The sequence below is a fragment of the Astatotilapia calliptera genome, chromosome 5 (assembly GCF_900246225.1).
Source record: "Astatotilapia calliptera chromosome 5, fAstCal1.2, whole genome shotgun sequence".
Taxonomy (NCBI): Eukaryota; Metazoa; Chordata; class Actinopteri; order Cichliformes; family Cichlidae; genus Astatotilapia; species Astatotilapia calliptera.
The window spans coordinates 36,272,083-36,299,625 of NC_039306.1; the positions used below are offsets into that span (position 1 = coordinate 36,272,083).

The following is a 27,543-nucleotide window of genomic DNA, read 5'->3' on the forward strand; positions in this document are numbered from 1 at the left end:
GCAGTCACCTTGCAGGCACTGTGCACAGAAAGCTGTGACGATGTGCCCACAGGCTCCGCCAGCAGCCAGCTACGCCAGAGCAGACACACCCCCCCGGGCCCAGAGACCCGAGGGTCCCCCCACCACCCGGAAGCGGCCCGACTAAGCCATGGGCTGGTTCTTATAGAGTGCTATTCTGATCTCAGTACTCAAAGCAATTGATGACAAACATTTGACTTTTTTGTCAAAAGAGCAGCTGAATAAAAAAAATAAATGAATGTGAATGAATTCATTTGTGTGATTCTTTTTAAACAAATAACTTCAAAAAGTATGCTAAATGCTTCTACAATATAGGTGAAACTAAAATGAATGTGTTATAAGAAATACTCACATATATATTAGTTTAGCACTTTCTAAAGAGAATACCAAATGTGGTCTTTTCATACAGAGGTGGGCCCTGTTCTGACACCCTTTTTAATTCTATTCACACCCAGTCATGTGCTTCTAAGATACTAACACTGTAACTGAACAGTTTTCTGCTTTCTGAATATTTAGCCTCTTTCACCAGACATTCTCTTTTATCCAGAATGTCTCTCTGTGCCTCTTACAGTTACACTACATCACTGACAACAAATTTAGCAATGCTTCCCCCACTCTCAAGGTCTTTAAATAGCTGCAGCTCACAGACCGGGCAGCTGCTTCTGTGCGTCTTACTCTGGTTTGACCCAATTAAGCCTTTAAAGGCTAATCCCATTCCTGCTATTTTTAGATTAAAGTGCTGATAAAGTTTTTTTGTTTTTAAATATCTTTGCATTTCTGTTCCAAGAATAAATGTGGGTTGTCACCTATCCTATCTCTCAGAGATTTTTAGTTATTTGCTGTAATCTCTGTGAAATTGTTCCCCTTAGATTTCCTCACCTTGACACCAAACAAACAAATAAACAAAACTTAATATTAGCCAGATTTATCCTTTGAACTACTGTCTCACCTATATGGGCTGCTCCTTTTGACTCTCTCCTTCTCTCATTGGCTGCATTCCTTTCTTCTTTTTCTCAGCCCTGCCCCCATCTATCATTCTTCTCCTTCTTGCTCACTAGTCCTTACCTCCCTTGACAGTATATTTCTTTGGCCATGGATGAAAAATGTCAAACACTCGTGAAAAGAAGACAAAAAGAAGAAAATTAAGTTGCTGAAATCGCAAAGGATGCAAAAGAAAAAAAGAACAAAGAACAGGAAACTGTGGATAATAGAGAAGTTGCATCAGCTGAAGCAGCAACCACCAGTTGCCATACTGGAGATTTTCAGTTGGAGCCAATGGAACTACCTCCTTTTGAAATAATTACAGGGTAGGTTACCCCTTTGACAAATTTATTTTAAAATAAATGCATCTTACACAGTTTTTCTGTCTGTTTTTTCTGCGACTCTTTCTTAGATGTCTGTTACTGTAACATGTTCATTTTGCTGTGGTCTGCGTGGTGTTAGCTCTACTAGCCACTGAGCATGTTATGCGTTCTGTCCATCTCCCATATACTCTTCCAGTATTGCTCCATCTCCAACCTTGGTGGGGGTTTTTTCATATAGTTCTCCGGCCACTGACAGGATATTTTGTAGGTATTCCTTTCGTCATCGCAGTTTTCTGCAGTTCTGATAGTTGGCTAACTTCTCTCTGTGTTGCCTTGATCTAATCTGATTTTCCATGGATGATGATATCTCCCACCGATCTGGGACAATACTTGTCATGCATGGTTTTGTCCTACAGGCAGAAAATGCCCATGTGTTAAATTCAGCTTTGGGAAAAAACAATGACTTTAGAACATGTAAAACATCCATGTAAAACACCGATGACCTAACAACTCCCCAAAAATTAAGCCAAAATGTCTTTATCGCCCCCTGTTGTCTAGCTTCATAAACCCCGCCTCCTCCATATTAGTGGGAACAGCTTGTTCCTGATGGTCTTCTTCACCCATCTTTGTTCAGGGTGAATGTATCTGTAGATAATAATATGGACTCTGGATCCTGTTAACAAATAAAAAGATCTAATTACACTTATATGAAACCTGCTGCTATGTTTTTACATTGAACATTTTATTTAAAGTTCCCATGTTACCAGGCTGTAGAGTGACCTGTGAGTGCAAAATGGGTCTGATCCTCAGTCTTAGTTAAAATCCTAAAGGACAACATTTAATTTTCAGATATTTCTGACATTAACACTTCCTCTGGGCCTCTGTGCAGTGGGCAGCTGATGTCATCTCAGTCTAAAATAGGAGTGCCGAATCATTCGACTATATAGACTACAAGAGTAACACAGGTGTGAAGCATTGCTAACTAGCTAGCACAAGCCTCTAACACTGTGTGCATGCTAAACGGTTAATCTAGCAAAGTTCTTAATGATAGGAGCAACAAACTGATCAACTATAAGCTGTTAAGGCATATGTCTTTTTAATTATAGCAACGTGGTTGTATTTATCTTAATTTAGCAAGCTGTCAGTCACAGTAAACTAGAGATGGACCGATCCGATATACACTATCGGTATCGGTCTTAATCTGACCTAAATTACTTGTCGGATATCGGGGAGAAAAGTAATCCGATCCATTAAATAACACAAAAGCATCTCACAAAACTTGCAACAATGCATAGGCCAGGCCAACCTTAGCACGTTGGAGCAGTATGCGTCACGTGACAGAGCAGCTGTTGTGTATGAGACCTGTCGGGCAGTCTGGAGTTCACACTGTAAGCATCTGGAGCCTTGCTACACGCTGCCAAACCAAGTGTTGTGCTAAGGTAGGTATCCCCGACAAGATAAGTTACCCCTGTGTCACGAGCATTTGCTGGGCACAGAGATCCAGTTTACTCCGCCTCCATTACACACAATTAGACATGGAAGTAGTGATGTTTTAGTTTTTTGAAAAAGTGAAAAGTGAGTGTGGTTACATTACCATTCAGTTTGAGGGTTACAGCAGAAAATTATATATTTATTGTTCTCACGTGGTATTGTAGGGGATTATTCTAACAAATGAAGGACATTTTGCCTGATAATTAGTTTTTATCCTCCTGTAACTAAAACCTCCAAAGTTTCAGGAGTAGGTAGTCATTATAAGAAGTGTTTGTGAAATAAAAATCAAGAATGTGGGATACTGTTTGTCCGTGATTTGGAGCGCCCAGCATGTGCTCCCAACGCAAGAGAAATGGTTTCTATTGGGGATACCTACCTTGGAACGACACATGGCTAAACGGTTTCAGAATCAGAATACTTTATTGATCCCTGGGGGAAATTATTTGGTTTGGTGGTTCGGAAAAAAAAACTATGAAAAACACTTTTGTCATACATTTGTTAAGTGTTGTATAGAAATTACATGAAATTCTTTCTCAGGTTAAACGTGATAGAAGCAGCTTACACTGACATCCATCCTGATAACAGATGAGTATCGTGAAGCTGTGTTTGCATTTATTTGCACTGCTTTCCACTCTGGAAATCTATTTATGTTCAGCTTAAAGTATAGAAGGGTCAATTTTTTAAGTTGTTGAATACTAACTTTATTTTGTCCTAGTATTGCACTTCTTTTTTTCAGAACCAAAAAGTTTTTGAAATCTGCATAAAATTGTATTTTATGTTACTTTCTGAATATTTCTTTAAATACTTAGATTTAAAGTTCTGCTAAAAGTTTAAACAGAAAGATCAGTATTGCTGAACTGCGAAATATTTTGGGTCCAGTGTATTATTTGGATATGGGTATAACCTAGAATAGCTTTAGTGTTTTGTTTTTTCAAACTTGAGTATGACCCTATACAAAATGGAGTAAAACATTAAAAAAACAGTTTCATTGATTATAAAAGACTGTATCAGATTCATATCGGTATTGGCAAAAATCCAAAATTATGAAATCAGTATCAGACATAAAAAAGTGGTATGGTGCCATTTTTAAAGTAGAGCTGAGGTTTGTGGTTGGGGTTTGACGCAGTGACTCTACCTGAAGTCACTGCTGTGCAGAATCTGGCTCCAAATGTGCAACATGGCAGCCTGCACAAACAGGAAATTTTGGTTTCATTTCTGTGCAGTTGTTGGAAGTGGAACCATGTCATTCATCTTTTATACAGTCACTGGTCAAAAAGCAACCTGTTTTCACAAAGAAGTTTGGGATTTTTTGATATAAGGAAAAAAAAGACACTAAAAAAACAACAGACAACATCTTGATGCATTCTCAATCATCCAGGGAAGCAAATCTCCAAAAGTTGATTCTGTTCATCTGGACATAGCGTTTTGTGGGAGAAACGTTTCGTCATTAGTGTTTCATCCTTTCCTTCTTTCAATAACAAAGAAATATTAGCTTCACATAGCGTACGGGGAAATGCTTGAGTATGGAAAGAATGCTTAAACATTCTCAATAAAAGCGGGACCACCTTTTCAGAGTATTTTTTATACAATTCAATGCCAAACCCATCTGGGCCTGGGGACTTTCCATTGGGGAATGACTTAATAGCTTTTGAAACTTCTTCAATAGTAATTTCTGAGTTTAAAGCCTCTAGTGCAGCGTCATTCATTTTCGGGAGATCCAGCTTCCTTAACCAATCAGAAATATTGCCCCAAGATTTCGACATATAGAGCTCTTCATAATATTCTCTAAATCACTCATTAATAGCTTTAGGGCTGATTAAAATTTCGCCTGATCTTGATTTAAGGCCTCTCAGCTGCAGAGAAAGAAGCTTATGGGGTTTATCTCCAAACTCAAAATGCTTCTGTCTGATCCTAAATAACTGATTTGTTACTTGACTAGATAAAATTGTGTTATACACAAACTTCCTTTTAATGATGTCTTGAAACAAAGAGGGACAAGACGAGGCCTTGTGGTCCTGTTCTAACTGTGTTAATTCAATTTCTATTTCTAACAGGCGTTTCCGGCATTCTTTTTTTCCTCGAAGTTTCAAAAGAAATCTCCTTGCATTACCACTTTAAGTGTTTCCCATAAAATCGAATCAGAAACATCTTGTTTCCAAGAATTCTGATATTTTAGCTGTCATAAATTGGCAAAAGAATGTCTCAGACAGGAGTGACGGGTGAAAACGCCAGTTACCCTGTTGTTTCGTTCCACAGAAGTGGTTTGAGAGTGATCTGAGATCAAGATGTTGTGATAAGTTGAACATATAACTTTAGAAATCAATTTGGAATCAAGCAAAAAGTAATCTATTCTGGAGTACGATTTGTGCACTTGTGAAAAAAAAGAATAATCTCTACCAGTAGGGTTACACAGTCTCCAAACATCAACTAGGTTAGTAGAACTCAACATATTATTCAGAACAGTCAAAGCGTTAATCAACTGGGAGGTTTGAGTAGAATCTATCCAAGTGTTTATCAAGTACACAATTAAAATCGCCTCCTAAAATTACATGAGTATCAGCGAGACTAGGTAACAAATTAAATATTTGTTAAAAGAAAGCTGGGCTATCAAAATTAGGACCATATAAATTCAATAAAGTAACATGGGTTGCATGAATATGGCCCGTCACCAGAACAAATCGACCATTCGGATCACTAACTAACTAACCGTGGACTCATGTCTAAATGGGACTGTTCTACGGATCAATATAGCCACTCCACGGGCTTTACTGGAGAATGTCGACTGAAAAATATGATTAGTCCAGGAGCACCTGAGCAACCTCTCTGTAGTGGGTTTCATATGAGATTCCTGAAGATACACAACATCAGCAGCTAGCGATTTCAAGCGAGAAAAAAACCTTAGCTCATTTGTGCACATGCCCCATTCCTCGCACATTCCATCTCACAAATCTATTGCCACCGCTTAGCGATGATAGATTAGGATTCACTCCAGAAATAATAAATAGCAGTGTACACATGAATTGCCCTTGTATAACATTAATAAGTACAACATACCGACAACACAAAAAACATAACCCTCTTCCCCCCCATCCCACTTTCCCAGACAAAAAATAAACCCCAAATACTCACAGAGGGTCCGCAAGACCATTATGAACTAAACCGTCCAAGGTAACGAGCTCTCCAGCCTTCCCCCACAAAAAAAGAAAAATAATTATACCCTCAATGTCTACATAGTTGACAGAAAAATGAAATAGTCACATACATCCCGATGCAAGGAGTTCCAAATGAAATATCAGAGATGCCTTCCTGTATAGTTCCCAAAAAATCCTCAGCCTCACGGGGCGTGGTGAACGCTTTGACCATGGAGCCATGCGTTACCCGTAAACGCGCTGGATAGTAGAAACTACACGGAGCTTCAGCATCCATTAGGCGTTTACGCACGTCCTGGAAGACCTGTCGCTGTTTCACCACCTTCGTCGGGAAGTCAGGGAGGATGTGAATCGCCTTGCCATTAAAGTTCAAGGGAAACTGCTCCCGAGCAAGCTGTAGTGTCTTCTCTCTCACTTGAACGCGATGAATCCGCGCTATAGTTACCCGGGGATGATGATCGCCTCATTATCCGCTTGCAATTTTAAACATGTTTTCTCAACAAGGGAAAGACAATGGTGGTGATCAGAGCTAGCGTTTTCAACCTCCTGTAGCCAACCGCAGATACTCGTCTAAGATGCCTGTGATATAGCAAGAGACACTTCAAGACTGTCAAACCTTTCAGTCATCATGATATTTATTTTCTGAATTTCAGAAAGAACCTTGAAAAAACTTTTATCACCATTGTCCACGTCTTTAGCAGGCTCCGAGGTTAGTTCAGCTTCGTCGACTGGTTCAGGGGGAGCGGTGTTGGTCCTGTTCAGAGGCTTATCCTGCTTTTTAGCTTTTTCAGCTTTTAATTTGGGCATCCTGTTTGAGTTAGGAAACAAGTATTCTTCAGTGAAATCAGGAATTCTGAGGGATAAGGCAATAAAGTCCAAAATGTGAAGAGAGTATGAGGAGCTCCACAGAACCATGTCTACTCCATTCGGGGCTCACTAGCGCCCCCGTTTTTGACTATATATAAGACCATTTTGTTTCTTTCTCTACGAGATTGAAAAATGCATCTATAAAATATTATGTCAGCAAATGTTTTTTTTTCACTTATTCTGTTTTATACAGGGACAGGATAGATCCTTTTATCTATAAGTTCCAGTTCAAGAATGTTGAATACTCTTCAGGACGCAACAAGACCTTACTTTGTTACTTGGTGGATAAAGGAAACACATCAGATGGACTGCTAAGAGGCTACCTGGAGGATGAACATGCTGGGACTCATGCTGAGGAGGCCTTCTTCGCTCAGTGTTTGCCACATTGCAACCCTACAGTCAAATATACAGTCACCTGATACAATATTTGTTTAAAGTATCGTGTGGTCTTGAGAACGTGGCAGTTTAGTCGAAACTTATTTCTTGTTTCAGTCAGGTCAGAAGTCTCCATTTTAGACCCACTCACCTCTAGTTTCACCCTTCAAGGCAAAAATCATACATACAATAATGACAGGGGGAATTAAAACTATTAGTTACTAATATTAATGAAAATGAACATGGGTTGTTAACAGAACAGCTGGTTGAAGTTATTACATTTATCCAATCAAATAGTTTTCAGTGCACACTGAGCCTGAACCTGCTCAGCTAGGCTGTTTCATTAGACAAGATGGGTAAACACGCAAAAGGTGAAGGCATCTGCAGTATTTGAAACCTCAGCAAAATGGATGTTAAAATTGATCTCACTGAAACACTGCAAAAGAACTCAAAAAGACAACTCTATCAGGCCACCTTCTATTTGGTTTGGCTCCATAGAATACTGGTTTACATGTTTGATTAACAAGCAGCAGATCCCTCATTTGAGCTTGAGAGGAGACATAAATACCTTGAAGCTTTGTCACGAAAGGCATTCATTGTATGTAAAAGGCTGCAACATCTAAAAGTTTTTTTTTTCCTGCCTTTTTTAAAGCAAAATTCTGCTCCATACCAGATGGTGGCCTGGGTGGGCAGTTCAGTGTGAGACTCCTGTGTACCTGTGTAAAATGTGGAATATGTCTGAGCCCCACACTGTTCGTCTGGTATATCATTTGTTCTCAGACTATGAGACAATCAAACTAGATACAATAAAAGCATCCAGTGACATAAATTAGATTTTGCTGTATACTGACAAGTAAAAAGAAATGTATTTTAATTTGAATTCTGCCTTGTTTTTTTCCAGGTACGTGTCCTCCAGTCCCTGTTCAACTTGTGCTACAAAGATAGCTGAACTATTGACGGACCGGAAAAATCTTAAGTTGAATATCTTTGCTGCTCGGCTGTTTGAGTGGGAGGAAGGAGAGATCCAGGCTGGGCTGAGGACCCTGCACGCTGCAGGCTGTAAACTGAGGATGATGAAGCCTCTAGATTTCTCTTACACCTGCGATACATTTGTTGAGAATGAGGATCAGCCTCTGAATCTGTGGGAGGACTGCAAAGAAAATTACGAGTATTACCATGAAAGACTGTCTGATATTCTAACACCATAAATTCTCATTTTTAGCATTTTGCCTTTTTTAGAGCTATAAAGTTATGCAGTGATACTAAATCTGTTATCTGCTTTGGCATTATTTATCTTTAAAGCCTAAGCTTGCTTTAAATTTAAATAACTTTATCCCTGACCTGTCTGGTGTGTTCTTTGGACTTCATGGTGTCGTTGCTGCCAATATTCTCTTAGACAACCTCTGAGGCCGTCACAGAGCAGCTGTATCTGTACTGACATTAGATTACACACAGGTGCACTCTATTTAGTCATTAGAACTCATCAGGCAACGTCTATGTGCAACTGACTGCACTCAGACCAAAGGGGGCTGAATAATTACGCACACCCCACTTTGCAGTTATTTATTTGTAAAAAATGTTTGGAATCATGTCTGATTTTCGTTCCACTTCTCACGTGTGCACCATGTGTGCGCTTCACACTACATTCAGTCATCCACCCATTCACACACACATTCACACACTGGTGATGGCAGCTACATTGTAGCCACAGCTGCCCTGGGGCGCACTGATAGAGGTAATTATAGTTCAGTTATGTTCAGTTAGCCCTGCGACAGACTGGCGACCTGTCCAGGGTGTACCCCGCCTTTCGCCCTATGACAGCTGGGATAGGCTCCAGCGCCCCCCGCGACCCTGAAAAGGATAAGCGGAAGCGAATGGATGGATGGATGGATATGTTCAGTTACCAAAGTAATAAACGGTTAATATTCACATAATATCATGGTAGCAACAGTGGTTACAGTTGAGTAATATTACACTGAAATGTATGTAATTGGATAATAGGAGCCCAAAAACCAGGGACTATAGTCTGACAAACAGTTATTTCATAAATGTAAACTATAGTAGATAGGACAATGATTATGGGCAAACAGGTTTTCCAGCAGTTTGAGCTAAAAGTTTGAAATCATATTCAAAATGACAAAATGTAATCTTTAATTTTCGTTTCAACACATTAATCGCAATTACGTTGGCTATTGCATACACCTCAAAATCTGCTGGTTCTCAGTGAAATACGTTGTTTTTGTGCATCATCATATAGATAGATGTAATTCAAACATCTTTTATTCAGTTTGAGCTAAGAATTTCAAATTATACTCAAAATGACAAAATGAACATGTTTAAACAAGAACAGTGTCATTTCACTACATTAACTGCTATTATAAATTCTCAGGGAGTACAGCGGTCTCTCACAATAACGCGGTCCACCTTTCACAGCCTCGCTGTTTCGTGGATTTTTTTGTGCAATTTTGCATGTTTTCTTTCTTTCTTTTTTTTTCATTTACAGCGCATTTTGTTCTGCTTCCTGATTGGCTGTAGATCATTGTCAATCAGTCTCATGCCGTGTCTCCTGTACACTACAGAATGTGTTCAGCTTGTAAGATTTACATAGATCTTCGATTGCTAGCAGTGTGATTCTGAAGTGCTGTACTGTACGTTTATATGTTTTCTCCCCAACAAACAACAATGTTGATGAAACTTTTGCACTGTCAAAGGGACCTGCAGGTGCCTTTGGTTTCATTCTATAATACTGGACTTGTGTTTTTACACTCAAAAAAAATGAAATTGGGTGGTTGTTACATGTACAAGATTCAAACTTGTAATTTGAACTAAATAATTTCACGTTTCTATGGTGAACATAATTAAATCATGTAGCATCTGCATGAAATTCAGCAACTTAATTTGTTCTTGTTGAGGTGACATGATACAATCTTGTTGTAAGAGTGGTTAGTTGCCTGGACTCACAAAATTTACAAGATCACATTAGACGTCAAACTGCAGGAAAATGGCTGGAATTTTAAGAGGCAGACAACTACACCACACCACGTGTATGCTATCGCTATTTATTGTGGTTTAACCTCTCAAGGACAAAAATGTACAGAAAATTCTGCATCAAGCCTTGTAATCATAGGTTTCCTAGTTTTGATAAGCCTGGATTTGGTTTGGTGGTGTGATGGTTAGTGCTGTTGCCTCTTAGCAAGAAGGGCATGGGTTCAAATCCACAATCTGGTTGGTTTGCAGTGGGTTATTAGAGTGAGCTTAATTGGTCATTCTAAATTATCCATGAATGTAAGTGCAGATGATTGTTTATCTCTATGAAATCATCAACTCCAATATTGGTTCATTAAGCAAGACTAGCAGTAATTGCCTTGATTAACAAAGTAGTTGTTCAAACAACAAGATTGTGTTTTCCTGAAGTGTTTAACTTGTGTAAAATGAATTAAAACAGATTTCGCTTTACATACTTCAATAAATCACTTCAAATCAATGCAAGTATACTATGTTGATCCAATGTAATCTGATTACATTAAACCACCAAATGTCAAATGCATTGGTTTGCCATGGTCAAAAATGGGTTATTGTACTTGGTTAAATCACGTGGAAAAAGGTGCCATGATTAAATTCAACATCATTCAACAACAGATTTTTTCGAGTGTACGAAGGTTTGAACTTTGAGAGTTTAAACAAGAGAGAAAAGTGTGAAAATGTTCATGCCTGTCTGAGAAAAGTGTATAAAGTGTAGTGAGGGTTTTACAGCCTTAAAACATCTATAATAATTGTAAAAATACAGCTGGCTACTTTGTGGATTTCACTTATTGCGGGTTATTTTTAGAACGTAACTACCGCGATAAACGAGGGACCACTGTACACGTCAGAATCACTTGTTCTCAGTGAAATATGGTCTTTTAATGCATCATCAAAAAAAAAAAAGTAAGTAAGAGGCTAACAAACTGTTTTCTGAAGCGCTGGTGCCTCTATTAGAAAAACAACACAGTGCTTGAGAAGCACTATGCTGAGGCTTGGTTCATCTAACCCGAGTCACGTCACTGCTTTCAGTACCTGATTCAATGGTTTAATGAAGTAAATCATTGGTGGGATCTTTGGTACGTTTTGTGATGATTCTGTGCGAGAGATAGTGAACCAGTGTGCGAGATGTCATGGAGCCAGCGAGGAAGAGAGGACTTTCTGCCTATTCCTAAATAAAAAACAAACAAATAGAATAACTTTATATGTTTTGTGTTTTTATTTTACCAGTTCATTACAAATCCTGCTCACAGGTCACAAACATACATAAGAAATACACTACACATAAAAGTTATAATAGAGTATATCAAATGTACCTGTCCACTGGATAATTACATAACCACATGGAGGCAGGACATCACAGCACACTCCCAACCTATTGTAACAGTCTCTTGTAAATTATTATACATAATGTCACAATCAAAGAGAGACCATACCATGGTACATGTTTTAAACAAGGAAGGTTCATTCATCAAAATTATTTCATAGTGAAACAGACATAACATAAACAGTATCCCGATATCAGACAGAACTGTCACGTGATATTATACAGAAGTTGTCAACTCAGCTCTCTTGAGTGGGCAATTGTAACAAAATCGTTGATTGCAAGCTGTAGATTCAAGCAGCTCTTCATATTTTTGTCCAGCAGATGGCACCAAAGAGGACTGTGTAAAAGCTTTGAGTAATGAACCCTTTTTCAATGCTTCAGAAAGCATTATTTGGCCACCACTAGTAGTACGTGATCATCTACACATTTTTTCTTTTCACGACATTGTTTTTTTTAGCAGAGCCAAGAAGGCTTCATCTGTTTAAAAATTGTCCTTCAATATAGTTTGTCAACAGAGATTATTGCATTCCGGGTTTTTTTTAATAACTTGCTTTCTTATGAGGACCAGGTGTTCGTTGTGCAACAGTTTAACAAACTGGCATCAGCACTGATAGCTTTTGATCTCAAGAAATAATGTGTCGCTAACCTGAGATGAAGAGGTTGATTTTGTCTGGGTTGGCAAATTGGTGAATGAGTCCAGTCATTGAGGGTGTTTTGATGAGGATGCAGCTCCATTTTTTGTCTTTTTCTTCTCCATTGTAATATTTGCTAATGGGATGAATAAATATAGTATTTCAGCTCATCCAGGTTGAAATCAGGAGTTAATGTAAAAAAGTGTGAAGAGAATGTGTTTATTCTGCTGGATTGTTTCAGAAGTGGTCCTTCTCAATGTCATGCCCTTCTAACAAGATGCACTCATAACAAAATTTCAATTGTCTAGTAGAGCATGAGGATGGCAGAACCACGATGAGTTGCTAGCTGCCCATTACAGTTTAACCAGAGGAAGGAAGTAAAGAAGTGCATATACAAATGATAGGGAGAACTTTCAGGTATCTTTACTTTACTTTAGTAATTGGCGATCGTGGCTCAAGAGTTGGCAGGTTGTCTTGTAATTGGAAGGTTGCCGGTTCGAGCCCCGATTCCGACAGTCTCGGTCGTTGTGTCCTTGGCCAAGATACGTCACCAGTTGCCGACTGGTGGTGGTCAGAGGGCCCGGTGGCGCCAGTGTCTGGCAGCCTCGCCTCTGTCAGTGCGCCCCAGGGCAGCTGTGGCTACAATGTAGCTGCCATCACCAGTGTGTGAATGTGTGGGTGACCGAATGTAGTGTGAAGCGCATTGGGGTCCATAGGGACTAAGTAAAGCGCTATACAAATACAGGCCATTTACCATTTTAATTATTTTTTGAGAACTTTTAATCTCTACATTTTAAAGAATATATCTGTACTCTATTTTTTGGGAGCCTTTTTCAACTTTATTCGATAGATACAGTGAAGAGAGGACAGGAAGGTAGGGGCAGATGAAGAGGGCAAGACATGCAGCAAAGAGCTGCGGGTCAGACTAAAACTCGGGCCAGCCGCTCTCAACCATATGGCATGTGCTGACCCGCTCAATGCACTAAGCTAAACCAGCATCCCAAAAGTCTGTACTTTTTACTCCCTACATTTTCAAAATAGGCTCTGAGGAGAGTTTTTTCATGTCACTGCTAGCCTTTGTACATCAAACTGATTTGAGCCTAAAAATTAACACTTGGAAGACAATATTAATTGTGTATTAATTGTCAAGACATTTTGCATCAAAAGTGATTAAAGAGACAAAACCATGTGCCCTATACAGGGGCTAAAGTTAGTTGTTGTTGTTGTTTTGTTTTTAGGCACAACACCAAAACGAGTGCAGATGTCTATAAGTTACAGTTACCATACTTATATAAAGCATCTAGGTAGTGCTACAAACGAGTAGTGAGAGAAGCATAAAGGGAGTCATGTTTTTTAAGTTGCAGGTAACTTTAAGTTCCGCGTTTCTATCAGCTCAGCAAACATAAACTGTTTGGGCCTACAGTTTGTCTGCTGGCTAAAGGTATACCAGCAGTTTTTCACAAAGGTAAAGACAGGACAGGAGATGAGGAAGAGAATTTATATTTAAAGATAAGGACTGCTCATTGGTGTTTGATAACTGGCAATTTAAAGCTTAAATATAAGTCCTCACGTTTTTAAATCAGATATTGGGTCTGCACATATGGAACACCAGGACTGCCATAATGAATTAATTAAATACACCATTAAATAATTAATTAAATGTGGCAATAATTAATTACAATTGTAAATAATTAATAAAAATGGGAGATAATTAATTAAATAAATATTTTTGACAGATTTAATTAATTATTTATTTATTTCACATTTTAATTAATTATTGACACATTTAAATAATTATTTAATGGTGTATATATTTAATTCATTTTGGCACTATTGAGTCCTTCAGGTCTCACCACGAATTTATTTTATCTGTCAACCTCAGGGGGCGGGGTTAACACTGATCCAGTAAAAACCATTGCTTTGGCCTGGTGGCCATTGTTTTTAGCACACAAGAACCAGCATGTTGAAACTAACAGAACTGTACTTTGAAAAACCCTGTTTGTGTGTCACCAAATACCGCTTTAATATTTTTTAGCCGAGAATGTAGTGGTTTAATCTTCAGATATCTGGTTGGTTTGTCAAGATACAGCCTCTTTGCAAAAGTGCTTCGATAATTTTGGAGATGTCTGCCCAGTCTCACGGCAAAGCGTGGGATAGACCCGCTTGCTTTGTAAGCAATCGAGCTGTTATTACCGCCGACAAAATGCAGGTCCCGGTAGTCAGCTGCCATACACTGACTTCATTTACTGAGGTTATATTTATCGGGTTTTTATTTCCTGATGTTCGTATGTGTCATACCTGTTTCAGTCGCCAATTCTGAATTATAACTAACATTAAAAACATGTTTAAGGAGGAGGGAGAGCAAATAAATCTGATTCACATCTGATCTTTGGGTTTTTGTTCAATAATCAGCATGACCTGTGTATAAACGCATAAACTTTATTAAAAGAGATAACATTGGTTTTCTGTCATGTAGTAACTACTAGGTTTAACTGTACAAAGGTTGTTCGACATATGAAACACATACTTCATGATGTTCAGCTGATATTTTTATTGCAAATATTAATCATGAGGGTAAACGGCCCTGTACACCATGGAGCCAGGTCAGCACGATATCTTCTGCTCTCTGATTTAACACAGAGTTTCCCAGCTTGGTCACATGAAAGTGTCGGCAGCATCAAACTAATCTAACAGTCATCTACGAATAATTCACGGATCATATCAATATGATTTTACAGAAAATCATCCTTATTACTGCCAACTATTCCAGAGACGTGAAAATCTACAGTATAAAGAACAAAAATACAGCAGTCTAACGCAACACTGTAACAGAGATGAACGCATCAGTTTGTCGCAGATCAAAGTGGAATGAATGTGATTGGTTGAACAGATGTTCATGATCTGTGTTACCTCCATTTTCATCAGCATAAGAGACTCAGCAGCAGATTAGAATAACATTTATACATTTGATAAATCAATCAAACCTGTTCCGACAATTTGAGTTTGTATTCCCTCAGCTGCAGACTCGCTGCTGTTTAAGTGTTTGAGAGGAAGATTAGATAGAAAACAAACGTCAAACATAGACTCAGTCTATGTACACATTTGATATGAGGCCAGTACGTATAGTTGCTGTGTCCTGTTTTAAGATCATATATGTAAAATTGTTGTCTGACCTGCGTCCAGCTGCTCAGAGTCTGTGGTTACCATGGTTACTGCATAAGCACAGGTCATTTAAACAGCTGGCACTGCGAAAACCTACAGACGACATGAGTGTTTATGTTTGTCATTGCAAAAGAACTGTCTGAATGGTTAACTGAAGTTAACTTGGATAAATTATAGTTAAGGAGTATCACAGATAACGCCTACGTGAGCTGTGCGACTGTTCACCACTACACTGAAATAAGTAGGCTATTACTGAAATACACGTGCTATGTCATAAACTATGATATAAATAGGGAGGTCCTATTAACATGTTTAGTTTTAGAGGACACCTTCCTGCCTTTAGTCTCATTTATGAGCAGTATTAGTTTCTTCTACCCTCCAGAAGTCTGCACGATGTGTTTTATAGTTTCTAATAATCCTTTGACAGTTAAACATAACATGACTGAAAAAGAAAATCGGGAAAAAAAATCACACAAATTGTATGTTAACCTCGTTTATTTTTAGTTAAGTAAACTCTAAAAATTCTAACCGACAGCTGGTGCTTAGAATACAGTTGAATAACTATTAAAAAACAGATGATATAATATTTCTGTCCAGGTTGCAGACTTCATGATGAACATGCTGTTGCAAACTCTGCTCCTCTCAGTGGAAATGCGCCTTCTCTTTCCTCTTTGTATAAAAACATTTTAAAAGTCAGTTTAATCTCAAAATTCACTGTTAAATCCAAAACACACCAGATAAAGAAAAGCGAATAGTTCAGTCTAACACATGTGCCAGTGAACCATTAAAGGTCTGTAAAACTATGCAGTTATGAAACGTAACTTTAACCTCAGCCAAACCGATTTGCTCAGTTGTAAATAAAACAGCGAAGTAAACGTGACCCGACAGACAGAACCTGAGTGAATGAAGTCCAGCGTTTAACCACTGAGAGCTAAAACTCAGGTGAGGTTTCAAAGTTGTGTGCCGGTGATTGGACATCAGCCACTGATAAAGTGGGTTGGCTTATAAAGTGCTCTGTTGGGAAACAAGCTCCAGCAGCTCTGCGCTCGGGGGAAAAAAATCTATATTTACTTTTCTTGTGCAGAAAAATGCGCTGACATTGCTTTATATCGAGCACCGGCTGCCCAGTTAAACTGTGACTATCACCAGGTAACGTGGGCGCGTTTCTTGAATTAGCAGCAGGTGTTAAACAGCTGACAGGTGAGGAGGAGGATGCATGCAGGTAAACTGCGGGCCTGTTGAGCTAAAAAAAAAAAAAAAGCAGTTAAGCTGGAACACCGGGGCTGTGAGCTCGGTGCACTCTGCATGCTGACTGTTAGCAGAGCTAGTGATATCTCTGAAAACATCTGAGCACTTTTGTAAACATGTTCTATGTTGACAACCTGACCAGACATGTGAAGATTACGCCGCGACACTAAAACACTATTAAAAGTGTAGTTGGTGACAGAAAAACGGGGTATTTTAAAACTACACCACCACCACTGCTGCCTGTGATTTGAAATGCATTCTGGGATACCTGGCTGCCCCAAGTCCACACAAGCAATCGATTATCTAGGATTGACCTGTCTTGACTTACTTTGCACGGCAACCAATCAAATGTGAGAGAAGCTGCAATGGCAGCGTTAACCCCGCCCACTTAGGTTGATGGGTGAGGCTGACAGATAAAATGATTTCAAGGTGAGACATGAAGGGGACAATAGTGCCAAAATGAATTAAATAAATGCATCATTAAATAATCAATTTAAACTGTCAATAACTATTTAAATGTGTTATTAATTAATTATGTCAATAAATTATGGGTTAGTGTGAGTCAATAATTAATTAATTAAATGTGTCATAAATATTGATTTAATTAATTACTTACAATTTTAATTAATTAATGCCACATTTCATTAATTATTTAATGGTGTATTTAACGAATTCATTATGTCAGTCCTGGCGTTCCATGTGCACATGTGACATTATGTGAAATGTGCTAAAAAACAACAAAAATAGACTAGATGCTATTAAAAGGTTACATGAAAAAAATTGCAGTTTAGTGCAGGATTAACTGGTTAGCTTGCAGGAATGTGATGGATTTAAATCAAAGCATTGTGCTGGACTGGTGCACAGTGGCTGTGGTGCTCATGGTCAGAGTTAGGTTACATTAAGTGTAGCAGAAATTTGTTTGAAGTTAAGCTGATGATGGTTAAATTGATTGATTGATTGAACTTCACCTTCATACTGTTTAGTATAAAGTAGTGCTGTGCGCATTGCACAGATTTAGGTATCTATCCAATACCAAATAAATACAGGGCCAGTATTGCTCATACCAATACAGATACTGAACTTCCTGTCGCACTAGTATTGACCATCGATACCAGAGTATTTTTTTACTTTTACTCGAGTAAAGAAGTTGAATCAGTACTTCCACTTTTACTGGAGTATTTTCAGTGCTAGTATGTGTCCTTCAACCTGCAGAATGCCTGTACTTTTTCCACCTCTGAATTTAACCAATCGTCTAATTGAGTCTTTATGTTTACTAGAACTTAAGATGATCACAAATACAACGGCCTGTTAAAACTCAAAGAGTCCAAATTGTCTTTGGTTATGCCCTTTATTCATTCAGACATACAGACAGGACAGTTTTCCTCAGTAGACTTCATGGCAGTGAATACCATCATAAAATGAATTAAAATAACAACAATAAAATATATTATACACAATGTATCATACAAAATACTGTAATGAAACCATAAGCATCTAGTTAAAAGTGTATACATTTACTTTATTTTATTTATTGCTTCTTTATTTACAAAGCAAGTGAATAGCATTTGTCTCCTTTTACTATAATTTGCATAGTTAAAGCAGTTTTTCTATTTTAAGATCCAAAATAAATATAAAAATGTTCAACTCAGAATGTTGTAAAAAAAATGTTAGTCATATTACTGATAGCTACATTTAGCATGAAATACAACACACTAGCTTTTGAATGTGATTTCTGAATACATCAGACTCCAATAATCCAATAAACAAAAATCATTATTTTCTGATCCTACATGATAAATGTGGAAAATTACAGAAAGGTCTTGTGCTGTAATTTTATAATTACAAACATAAATTTGTTGTTAATTCACAGAGAATGCCCTGTTTTCTTACTGTGGACGCACTGTCATAGTGGAAAAACAGGAACTTTGTATTTCACAGCTTTTCCTATTGAAGGCCGCCTCCATTGCCACCAAATCAATTAACTAACAAAGTTCAAAATCTGCAAACTATTTCGTATTTTCTAAAGTTGTCCAGCAGCTGTCATTTGATGGTATCCACATTCAAACTGGATGAAGGGGTTTAGGAGATTCAGCGTCTTAACCAAAGGTACCAAAAGTAATTGGACAATTGACTCAAAGTGTTCTTTCATTTGCATGTGTGGGCAGTTCCTTTGTTATGTCATTATCAATTAAGCAGATAAAACGCCCGCAGTTGACTTGAGGTGTGGTGCTTGCATTTGGAAGATTTTGCTATGAACAGAAAACGTGGTGAAAAGAGCTCTACATGAAGGTGGAATAAGACATCCTAAAGCTGCAAAAACAGAAAAAAAAAAGCTGTCTGAGAAATATTACGAATGGCAAAATCTACAGTTTTGTCAATTCTGAGTAAGAAAGAAAGCACTGATGAAGTCAGCAACACAAAAAGACCTGGACGTCAAAGACAACAGTGGTGGGTGATTGCAGAATCATTTCCATGCTGAAGAAAAACCTATTCACAAAAGCCAACCAAGTGAACATCTAATACAGCCTGCACAGTGCTGGAAAAACACTCATTAGACAGATTAAACCAAAATCAACCTCTACCAGAATGATGGCAAGAAAAAATGTTGGCGAAGGAGTGGAACAGCTCATGGTCCAAGTAACCACATCCTCTGTAAAATACTACGGAGGCAGTGTGATGGCTTGGGTGTACATGGCTACAAGTGGCACTGGGACACTAGTGTTTATTGATGATGTGACACAGGACAGAAGCAGCTGAATGAATTCTGAGGTGTTCAGAGACATACTGTCTGCTAAATCCAGCTAAATGCAGTCAATCTGATTGGGCCTTGTTTCATAATACAGATGGACAATGACCCAAACATACAGCCAGAGCAACCCAGGAGTTTATTAAAGCAAGTGGAATATTCTTGAATGGCCAAGGCAGTCACCTGATCTTAAACTAAGTGAGTGTGCATTTCAGTTGTTGAAGACTAAGCTTCAGACGGGGCCGCAAACAAACATCAACCGAAAGTCACTGAAGTAAAGCCTGGCAGAGCATTAAAAAGGAGGAAACCATGAGTTCAAGACTTCAGGCTGTCAATGCCTTTGGCTTTTCAACCAAGTATTAGAAACAGACATTTTATTTTCAGTTATTGAATTTGTCCAATTACTTTCAAACCCCTGAAATTCAATTTGATTTTATTTATACAGCACCAAATCACAGTAACAGTTACCTCAAGGTGCTTTAAAAGCAGCTTGCAAGGTAAGGTAGACAATATTTAAATGAAGGGGTTGAGTTAAAACATGCTTTACTTCCTCATATTTATTTTTGATCAACCCACTGAATAAAAGCTGAAAGTCTGCACTTCAACTGCATTTGATTTGCTTCATTTAAAATGTACAGAGCCAGTATTAGAAAAAAGTTGTCTGTCCAAATATTTATGGGCTAACTGTATGTGTCCACCTGTCTTACATGCACTGTGTGAGCGGTGATCATTTGTGTGTCAAATTCCATTTTCTGTGGCTATTGTCACACAATCTGTTCACAGACCCTTTACAATCAGAGTTTCAGGGCAAAAAGCACAAAGAATACACACCAAACAGGGAGGTGTACATGTGTGAATCTAATACAGTGTGTCTATAACATAAACTGGTAACTTTTAACAAAGGTGTGTTTTTGGATTAAAACATCACAGTTTATGTGTCTACTGCATTTATATAGTCAGAAAAAGTATTATGACTGAATACAGTGATTTTTTTCCTGGTTTTTTTGTGGGTTTTGTTTTGTTTTTATAAATTCAAGGATTTCCTAAGTACTTAAAAGGAAAGATTGTTTATGTTTGACAGGCTGGAGCAGATGGCGCATGTTCTCAAAGTTTCACTCATTACATGCTATTCTCTGATTAAAAAGGTGTTTCTTTCATTTTTGTGCAGCGTATTTATATTTGTATTTAAAAATTAGCAAAAAAGTTATTCGTCCTTCTGATACTCTAGTCAGTGATAGTATCTTTAACTGTGAGCATGGTTTCAAAGAGGATCAAAGTTCTGCAGGTCCATGTGTGAAACACCCCAAAACAAAGCAACAAAACAAACAACCAAACAAATGCAGTCATTTCTGCACATTTTGTAAAGCCTAAGGTCATGGTAAAAAGAAAATCAATCTAAGGTTTTATAAGGGAGTGATAAAACAATTATGTATAGTTTTTACCAGGTTTTAAAATGAGGTAAATACAATTTGAGATGAACATTAAGTTTAACACTATGTCATAATTGATTTAATTAACAAAGACAAAATGCATAAGCAGTGTGTGAAAAACTAATGACATCCAATGATTCAGTAGCTTGTATCCTCTCATCACCTTTCACATACTTGTGGAGCCATTTTGCCGTACTCTTCTATACAGTCACTTCAGTTTATTGAGGTTTGCAGACATTTGTTCATGGACACCTGTCATGAGGACAATAGATGGGGTCTGAACCGTGGACTATGATAATGCCTCAGTTCTACTCATATCCTACTTATTGTAGATTTGATTAGATTATTAATGTTTTGTGGGGTTTTTTTTTTTTTTTGCTTTCTTGTTGATGTGCTTAGGATTACTCTCCTATGAGGTCATAGTATGCTTTGTCTGGTACTGTAAATGCGTTCTTAGGTTTCCTCACACCTAAATAATAACACAGTGTAATGTGCAGAGTTTTGTTCTTGTATTGGCCCCATTTTAAAACCTGGTGAGGACCTGATTACTTTCCATTGTAACATGATACTTAGAGGGTTTTAAGTATCACAGAGCGCACTTAGCTTTTTTTTTTTTGTACTATATATATATATATATATATATATATATATATATATATATATATATATATATATATATATTAGGGGTGCAACGATATTTGTATCGACATTGAACCGTTCAATACAGTGCTTTCGGTTCGGTAAGCATATGTATCGAACAATACAAAATTTGTAATTTATTTTATCAACTTTCCTTCTGACAATGCTGTCTGTGTTGAGCGCTCAGTGAATCTGCGTTTGACTACTCCGCCTAGGCTGCACTGTCGAGCGCAGATCCACTGAGCGCTCAACACAGACAGCATAGGCAGAAAGAAGAGCGCAGGGCAAGCTAGCAAGACAGAAGTTAAGCTCTCCTTGCAACATGGCAAATTGAACCTCATTCAGATCTGGCGTTTGGAACTATTTTGGTTTTCATGTGATGTATGACCCTGAAGGTAAGCGCGTCATGGACTAAAGTAAAACAGTATGTTGGATGTGCCACGCAGTGTTGGTCAAGTTACTTGAAAAAAGTAATCAGTAACTAATTACTGATTACTTCCCCAAAAAAGTAATCCCGTTACTTTACTGATTACTTATTTTCAAAAGTAATTAATTACTTGGTTACTCAGTTACTTTTTAAAAACACGATTTACAACCTGAAGAGGTGATAAAGCGATAGATCTTTCAGTCCAAAAAATGTACAAGTACAAAATGTAATCAAATGGAAAAGTCTCTTTTTTAAACTTGTTTTATCAGTTTTAATCTTTTAACTTTATGCATCAAGCAAAAATTTAATTATATGCAACATTCTCTGACTTGAATAAATTAGTTTAACATTTAAACCTATTTTCTGCACATTCCAGCACATAAAATAAAATATTTTTTGTGTTTACACTCACTCTTTCAAATAGATGCAAGTAAAACACAGCAGAAAATAAATAAAGTCAAAGACTCAGCGGTCCTGTTGCTCTATTTTCACCTGTAAAGCAGGACTGCGGTAGGCGGAGGTTTACCCTGGTGCAGGTGTGCCGCGGTCAGTTGAAGAATCCGTGACTTTCTCTGTGAGTTTCCCATCACGTCGTAGCTACTCGGTGCTTGCTTGGAAGTTTAGGGGTTTTTTTCACTGTAAAAAGAAGTTTTCTTCCCACGCACAATGTACGCTAATGTTTTTGTCACTTTTTATGGAATCAAACTCAAAGTACGGTCAGTACTTCCACGCTTTAAACGCTGCACGCTCATACTCTCTCCCACAATCGATATGTGATCCATTGTTGATCTGCACACAGCTGTTGTCACTAACGGCGCACTCGCTTACGTCACTGTCGTGAGACATTCTCGCAAAAAATCACGGTTTTTTGCAGTAGCGCAGCGTTCCTACGGGAAAGTAACGGTAATCTAATTACCGTTTTTGCAATAGTAATCCCTTACTTTACTCGTTACTTGAAAAAAGTAATCAGATTACAGATTGCCCAACTCTGGTGCCACGCAATGCTCAATTACATAGGTGGGAACTAGTGTGTTAGCGCAGTTAGCTCGTTAACGTGTTGGCCGTCTAGCCCCATGCACGGGGCGATCCGCGGTAGTTCGTTAACGGAGATTTGCCGTGTTGTGGCGTTAAGGTCATTTCAACGAGATTAACGCTGACAGCACTAGTGGGAACACAATGAATATGACTGCACATTTACGCCGACATCATCCTAGTGCAAAGACAAGTGGAAGCAGACAAAAACAACAAGCACGCATGCTACAAACTTTACCAGAGTCATTTAGACAGCCGTTAGCACACGATTCTCCTTATGGGGACCTGATATGTTTAATATGCTGCTGAGAATAAAGCCCAGAAGAAGCGTATAGTATAGCTTTTATTTTGGAAAAAGACATTTCTCTGTCAATCGCTGTCAAAATAAAAAACACGCACAAGGGTTAGGGTTAAATTTAAAAACTGTACTTTTGAGTTAAAATATATATTCATAATTTTAATAAATGACAAATTAAAAAGGCATGAACATTTTTGTCGAAAAAATATCGAACCGTGACACCAAAGTATCGAACCGAACCGTGAATTTTGTGTATCGTTGCACTCCTAATATATATATATATATGTGTGTGTGTGTGTGTGTGTGTGTGTACAGTACAAGAAGCAAATAAAATGTTATGGCTCTGCATTATTGGATGAAATGCCAGTGTTTCACAAAAGAGAACCTCTTTTAAATAACAAACTACCAAACTGCTCTTCTAAGGTCACTTCTATTGTCCCATATACAGCATATCATTATCTAGAGAAACAAACAATCCACATACCTATAAACGTGACACAATCACAGGGAAAAGTCATCGAGGAACTCCTACTCAATTTGATGTTAAGTGCAAAGCCATTTAACCAAATGCAGTATGTGTCTGTGTTGAGGTAATCATGTCTCTTAAAAATAGAACTACCAATCCTGTATGTGAGTCCAATTTAAATTACATTCATATACAACAACTTATCTTGGTTTCCACCAGATTTCAGCTACATAAATTTTCAACATCCCTCAATATTTGCTGTACAGTACCCACACCAGTCAGATGGCTATTTCAATGTACAGAGGTTATAGGTCTCTTCAGCGTCCCGGACATCGTGCTCAGAGATAAACCTGTAACACTACGAAGGGTACATGACTACACGGCATCTGTGTTCAGCTCTTGGTAGGCTGTATAAAATGTAAAGAAAAACAAAAGATCCATATCAAATGTTGACATAAAGCAGCAACATATTTTAAAGCTGCTGCGTGTCACTGGTGCACAGCTTCAAGGCCAGCATCAGTAACAATTTGAGGGTGCAGCATGGTATAGATATTTTCAACATCTGTGAAGGCAAATGTGAATTTACTTACATGCAACGATATGTGTACAAGTTTATACAGCAACATGCTCTCAATCACACATGCTTTTCTGCCAAATCCTTGGACTGTATCAGCATTGATAACATGTCCAGGTCCTAAAATGGCCTGCCTCCACTTCAGGTCCTACTTCACTCACTGTAAACATTTGGTGCATTATGAAATGAATTACACCAAACATGGGAGCTTCTTCTTTTCAAAAAAATTTCTCCTTTTTATTATATATATAGTTTTCCTTGTACCGTTTTCATAAACGTAATTAATTTGTTTGTAAATCATTACATTCTGTTTTTATTTGCATTTTACACAGCATCTGACCGTAAAGAAAATGTGATTCTGTTACACGAAACTTTCCAAAGACTTCAACCAGTGTGAATAAATATCCATAGCCTCACTCCTCACTGAGCTTCACAGGCCAGTAGTTGGGCTGGTTGGTTCTTCAACTTTGGCTTTCAGGGCCCAGATGCATCTTTAGATTCATTTACATCACACTCTTAGAAACTGTCTCTCTTCATACTCTCTGTAGCTTTTTTTCATAGTTGATCTTCAGCGAGAGCTTCTTATATGCTATGTTCCCTTGTTAGTTTTTCAGTAATTTCTACTTTGTAGGATATATCCTGAGCTAAAAGAAAAAGAAGTATGCTAAGTAATCTGAAGTGTTCCTTTGTCATTACAGTGCATATATAACAGGAGGAGTCTTGAGTTCATGAGTCTTACCCCATTCTTTTGGATTTCAAATTGTTATTACCTCCCAGAAATTTAATTTGACACATTTAAATGATTTTGTTGTAAAAATTTGGTTTTTCTTTTTCCATTTTCTGAGACTTTCCAGTTTTTTGAGTCAATCCTCAGAAAGATGCGCCATCAACCTTAACAGCGCCCAGGGCTTGAACTAAAAGAGGAATAAAAGAAAATTATAAGAGAGGCAAAGATAGCTTATCGTGGGTAATAAATGGTTATACTTTTTCTGTATAACCATGTCATTTTTCTTATGATGTTGTAAATTAATAAAATAAGCATCAAGACTGTGATATTACTGAGGGAACACTTGCCCACATTGTGAACATAACTACGACTTTTCAAAACCTACATCCTTATAAATAGTCATATCATTTGGGAGATATCACACAAAAACAGCACCAGAGAGTAATGTAAGAAGACGTTCTTCTGAAAAGGACAGGTGGAAAGGTTATGCTGCTAATAGAGACTCACCTTGTGAGAATCACACCTTCATGGTGTGGGTTGAGATGGGAAAGTCAGCCGAGGAAGGGGGAGAAACTATGTTTGTTGGGGAGACTGGAGAACTGGAGGCACACTGAGCTGCAGTGAGAAGAGACGGGCAGAAGGTGAAAATGTAAAACAAAACAGAGCAGTGATTTCTTTCCACTCAGACATGGAGCATCAAAGAAGCTCCAGACTGGGCTTCATGTGATTTGAGACACTGCAAAGTAACACAAGTACAGTTGAATACGCTCAAGGACACATTTCTTCTGTATTTTTGCAAAGTAAAGATGAGAAGGTTAAAATTTTAGATCCTCCCGCAGGCCCACCACCCGCAGGAGGCGCCATAGTGTGCATTGTGTGCCGGGTGGCGGCCAGGAGCAGAGGCCCTGGCGGACTGATCTCCGGCTGCCAAGACTGGCAATAGGGACATGGAATGTCACCTCTCTGGTGGGCAAGGAGCCTGAGTTAGTGCGTGAGGTTGAGAGGTACCGGCTAGATATAGTCGGGCTCACCTCTACGCATGGCTTGGGCGCTGCAACCAGTCTCCTAGAGAGGGGCTGGACACTGTCTCAGTCTGGAGTTGCCCCTGGTGAGAGGCGGCGGGCTGGGGTGGGTATTCTAATATTCCCTCAGCTGGCTGCCGGTACGTTGGGGTTTTTCCAGGTGGATGAGAGGGTTTGTTCCCTGCGCCTTAGGGTCGGGGAACGGGTCTCGACTGTCATCTGCGCTTGTCATCGGTGCTGGAAGGTGCTCCACGTGGAGACTCTGTTGTCCTGCAGGGAGACTTCAGTGCTCACATGGGTAACAACAGCGAGACCTGGAGGGGCGTCATTGGGAGGAACGGCCTCCCTGATCAGAACCCTAATGGTGTTTTATTGGACTTCTGTGCAAATCACAGTTTGGCCATAACGAACACCTTGTTCGAACATAAGGTTGTCCATAAGTGCACGTGGCACCAGGACGCTCTAGGCCGTAGGTCGATGATCGATTTTGTAATCGTATCACCAGACCTGCGACCATATGTTCTGGACACTCGGGTAAAGAGAGGGGCTGGCTGTCAACTGATCACCACCTGGTGGTGAGTTGGATAAGGTGGCGGGGGAGGACGCTGGACAGACCCGGTGCACCTAAACGCGTAGTGAGGGTGTGCTGGGAAGGTCTAGCAGAGGCCCCAGTCCGCGAGAGCTTCAACGCACACCTCCGGTAGAGCTTCAACAGCATTCCGAGGGAGACTGGGGACACTGAGTCCGAATGGACCATGTTCAGCGTCTCCATTGCCGAAGCTGCTACATTGCACTGCGGCCGCAAGGAGGTTGGTGCCTGCCGTGGTGGTAATCCCCGAACCAAATGGTGGACACCGGAGGTCAAGGGAGCCACCAGGCTGAAGAAGGAGTCCTATCGGGCTTGGTTAGCCTGTGGGACTCCAGAGGCAGCCAACAGGCCAAGCGGAATGTGGCTTGGGCAGTGGCTGAAGCAAAAACTCGGGTGTGGGAGGAGTTCGGAGAGGCCATGGAAAAAGACTTTTGGACTGCCTCGAAGAGATTCTGGCAAACCGTCAGGCATCTCAGGAGGGGAAAGCGGTGCTCTACCTGCACTGTGTATAGTGCTGCCGGAGTGCTGCTGACGTCGACTGAGAAAATTGTCAGGCGGTGGAAGGAATACTTCGAGGACCTCCTTAATCCCACTGAGACGTCTTCCAAGGAGGAAGCAAAGTCTGGGGATGAGTCGCCAATTTCCGGGGGCGAGGTCATTGAGGCAGTTAAACAACTCCTTGGTGGCAGAGCCCCTGGTGTTGATGAGGTCCGCCCCGAGTTCCTGAAGGCTCTGGACGTTGTAGGGTTGTCCTGGTTGACACGCCTCTACAATGTTGCGTGGGGATCCGGGGCAGTACCCCTGGACTGGCAGACCAGGGTGGTGGTCCCCATCTTTAAGAAGAGAGACCAGAGGGTGTGTTCCAACTACAGTGGGATCACACTCCTCAGCCTCCCTGGGAAAGTCTATGCCAGGGTGTTGGAAAGGAGACTTCGTCCGCTAGTCGAATCTCAGATACAGGAGGAACAATAATAATAATGGATTGGATTTATATAGCGC

General features: G+C 39.2%; 2 protein-coding genes across 2 annotated transcripts in view; one reads left to right on the forward strand and one right to left on the reverse strand.

Annotated features, from left to right (window-relative positions):
• Positions 1–767: 767 nt before the first annotated feature.
• On the forward strand, positions 768–8,563 carry LOC113023062 (C->U-editing enzyme APOBEC-2-like). The gene is given in 3 exon segments (XM_026169132.1): positions 768–1,325; positions 7,023–7,246; positions 8,105–8,563. Coding segments are annotated over 3 exon segments (747 nt in total). The 5' UTR covers positions 768–1,110; the 3' UTR covers positions 8,413–8,563.
• Positions 8,564–23,577: 15,014 nt separating this feature from the next.
• LOC113022371 (pleckstrin homology domain-containing family A member 6-like) overlaps positions 23,578–27,543 on the reverse strand; it is a 71,404-nt gene continuing 67,438 nt past the window's right edge. Inside the window, exons 27-28 of the mRNA XM_026167713.1 lie at positions 25,441–25,548; positions 23,578–25,120 (exon numbers count right to left, since the gene is read on the reverse strand). Of these exons, the coding sequence (XP_026023498.1) occupies positions 25,451–25,548 (98 nt within the window). The 3' untranslated portion in view covers positions 23,578–25,120; positions 25,441–25,450. The remainder of the gene's footprint in view (positions 25,121–25,440; positions 25,549–27,543) is intronic.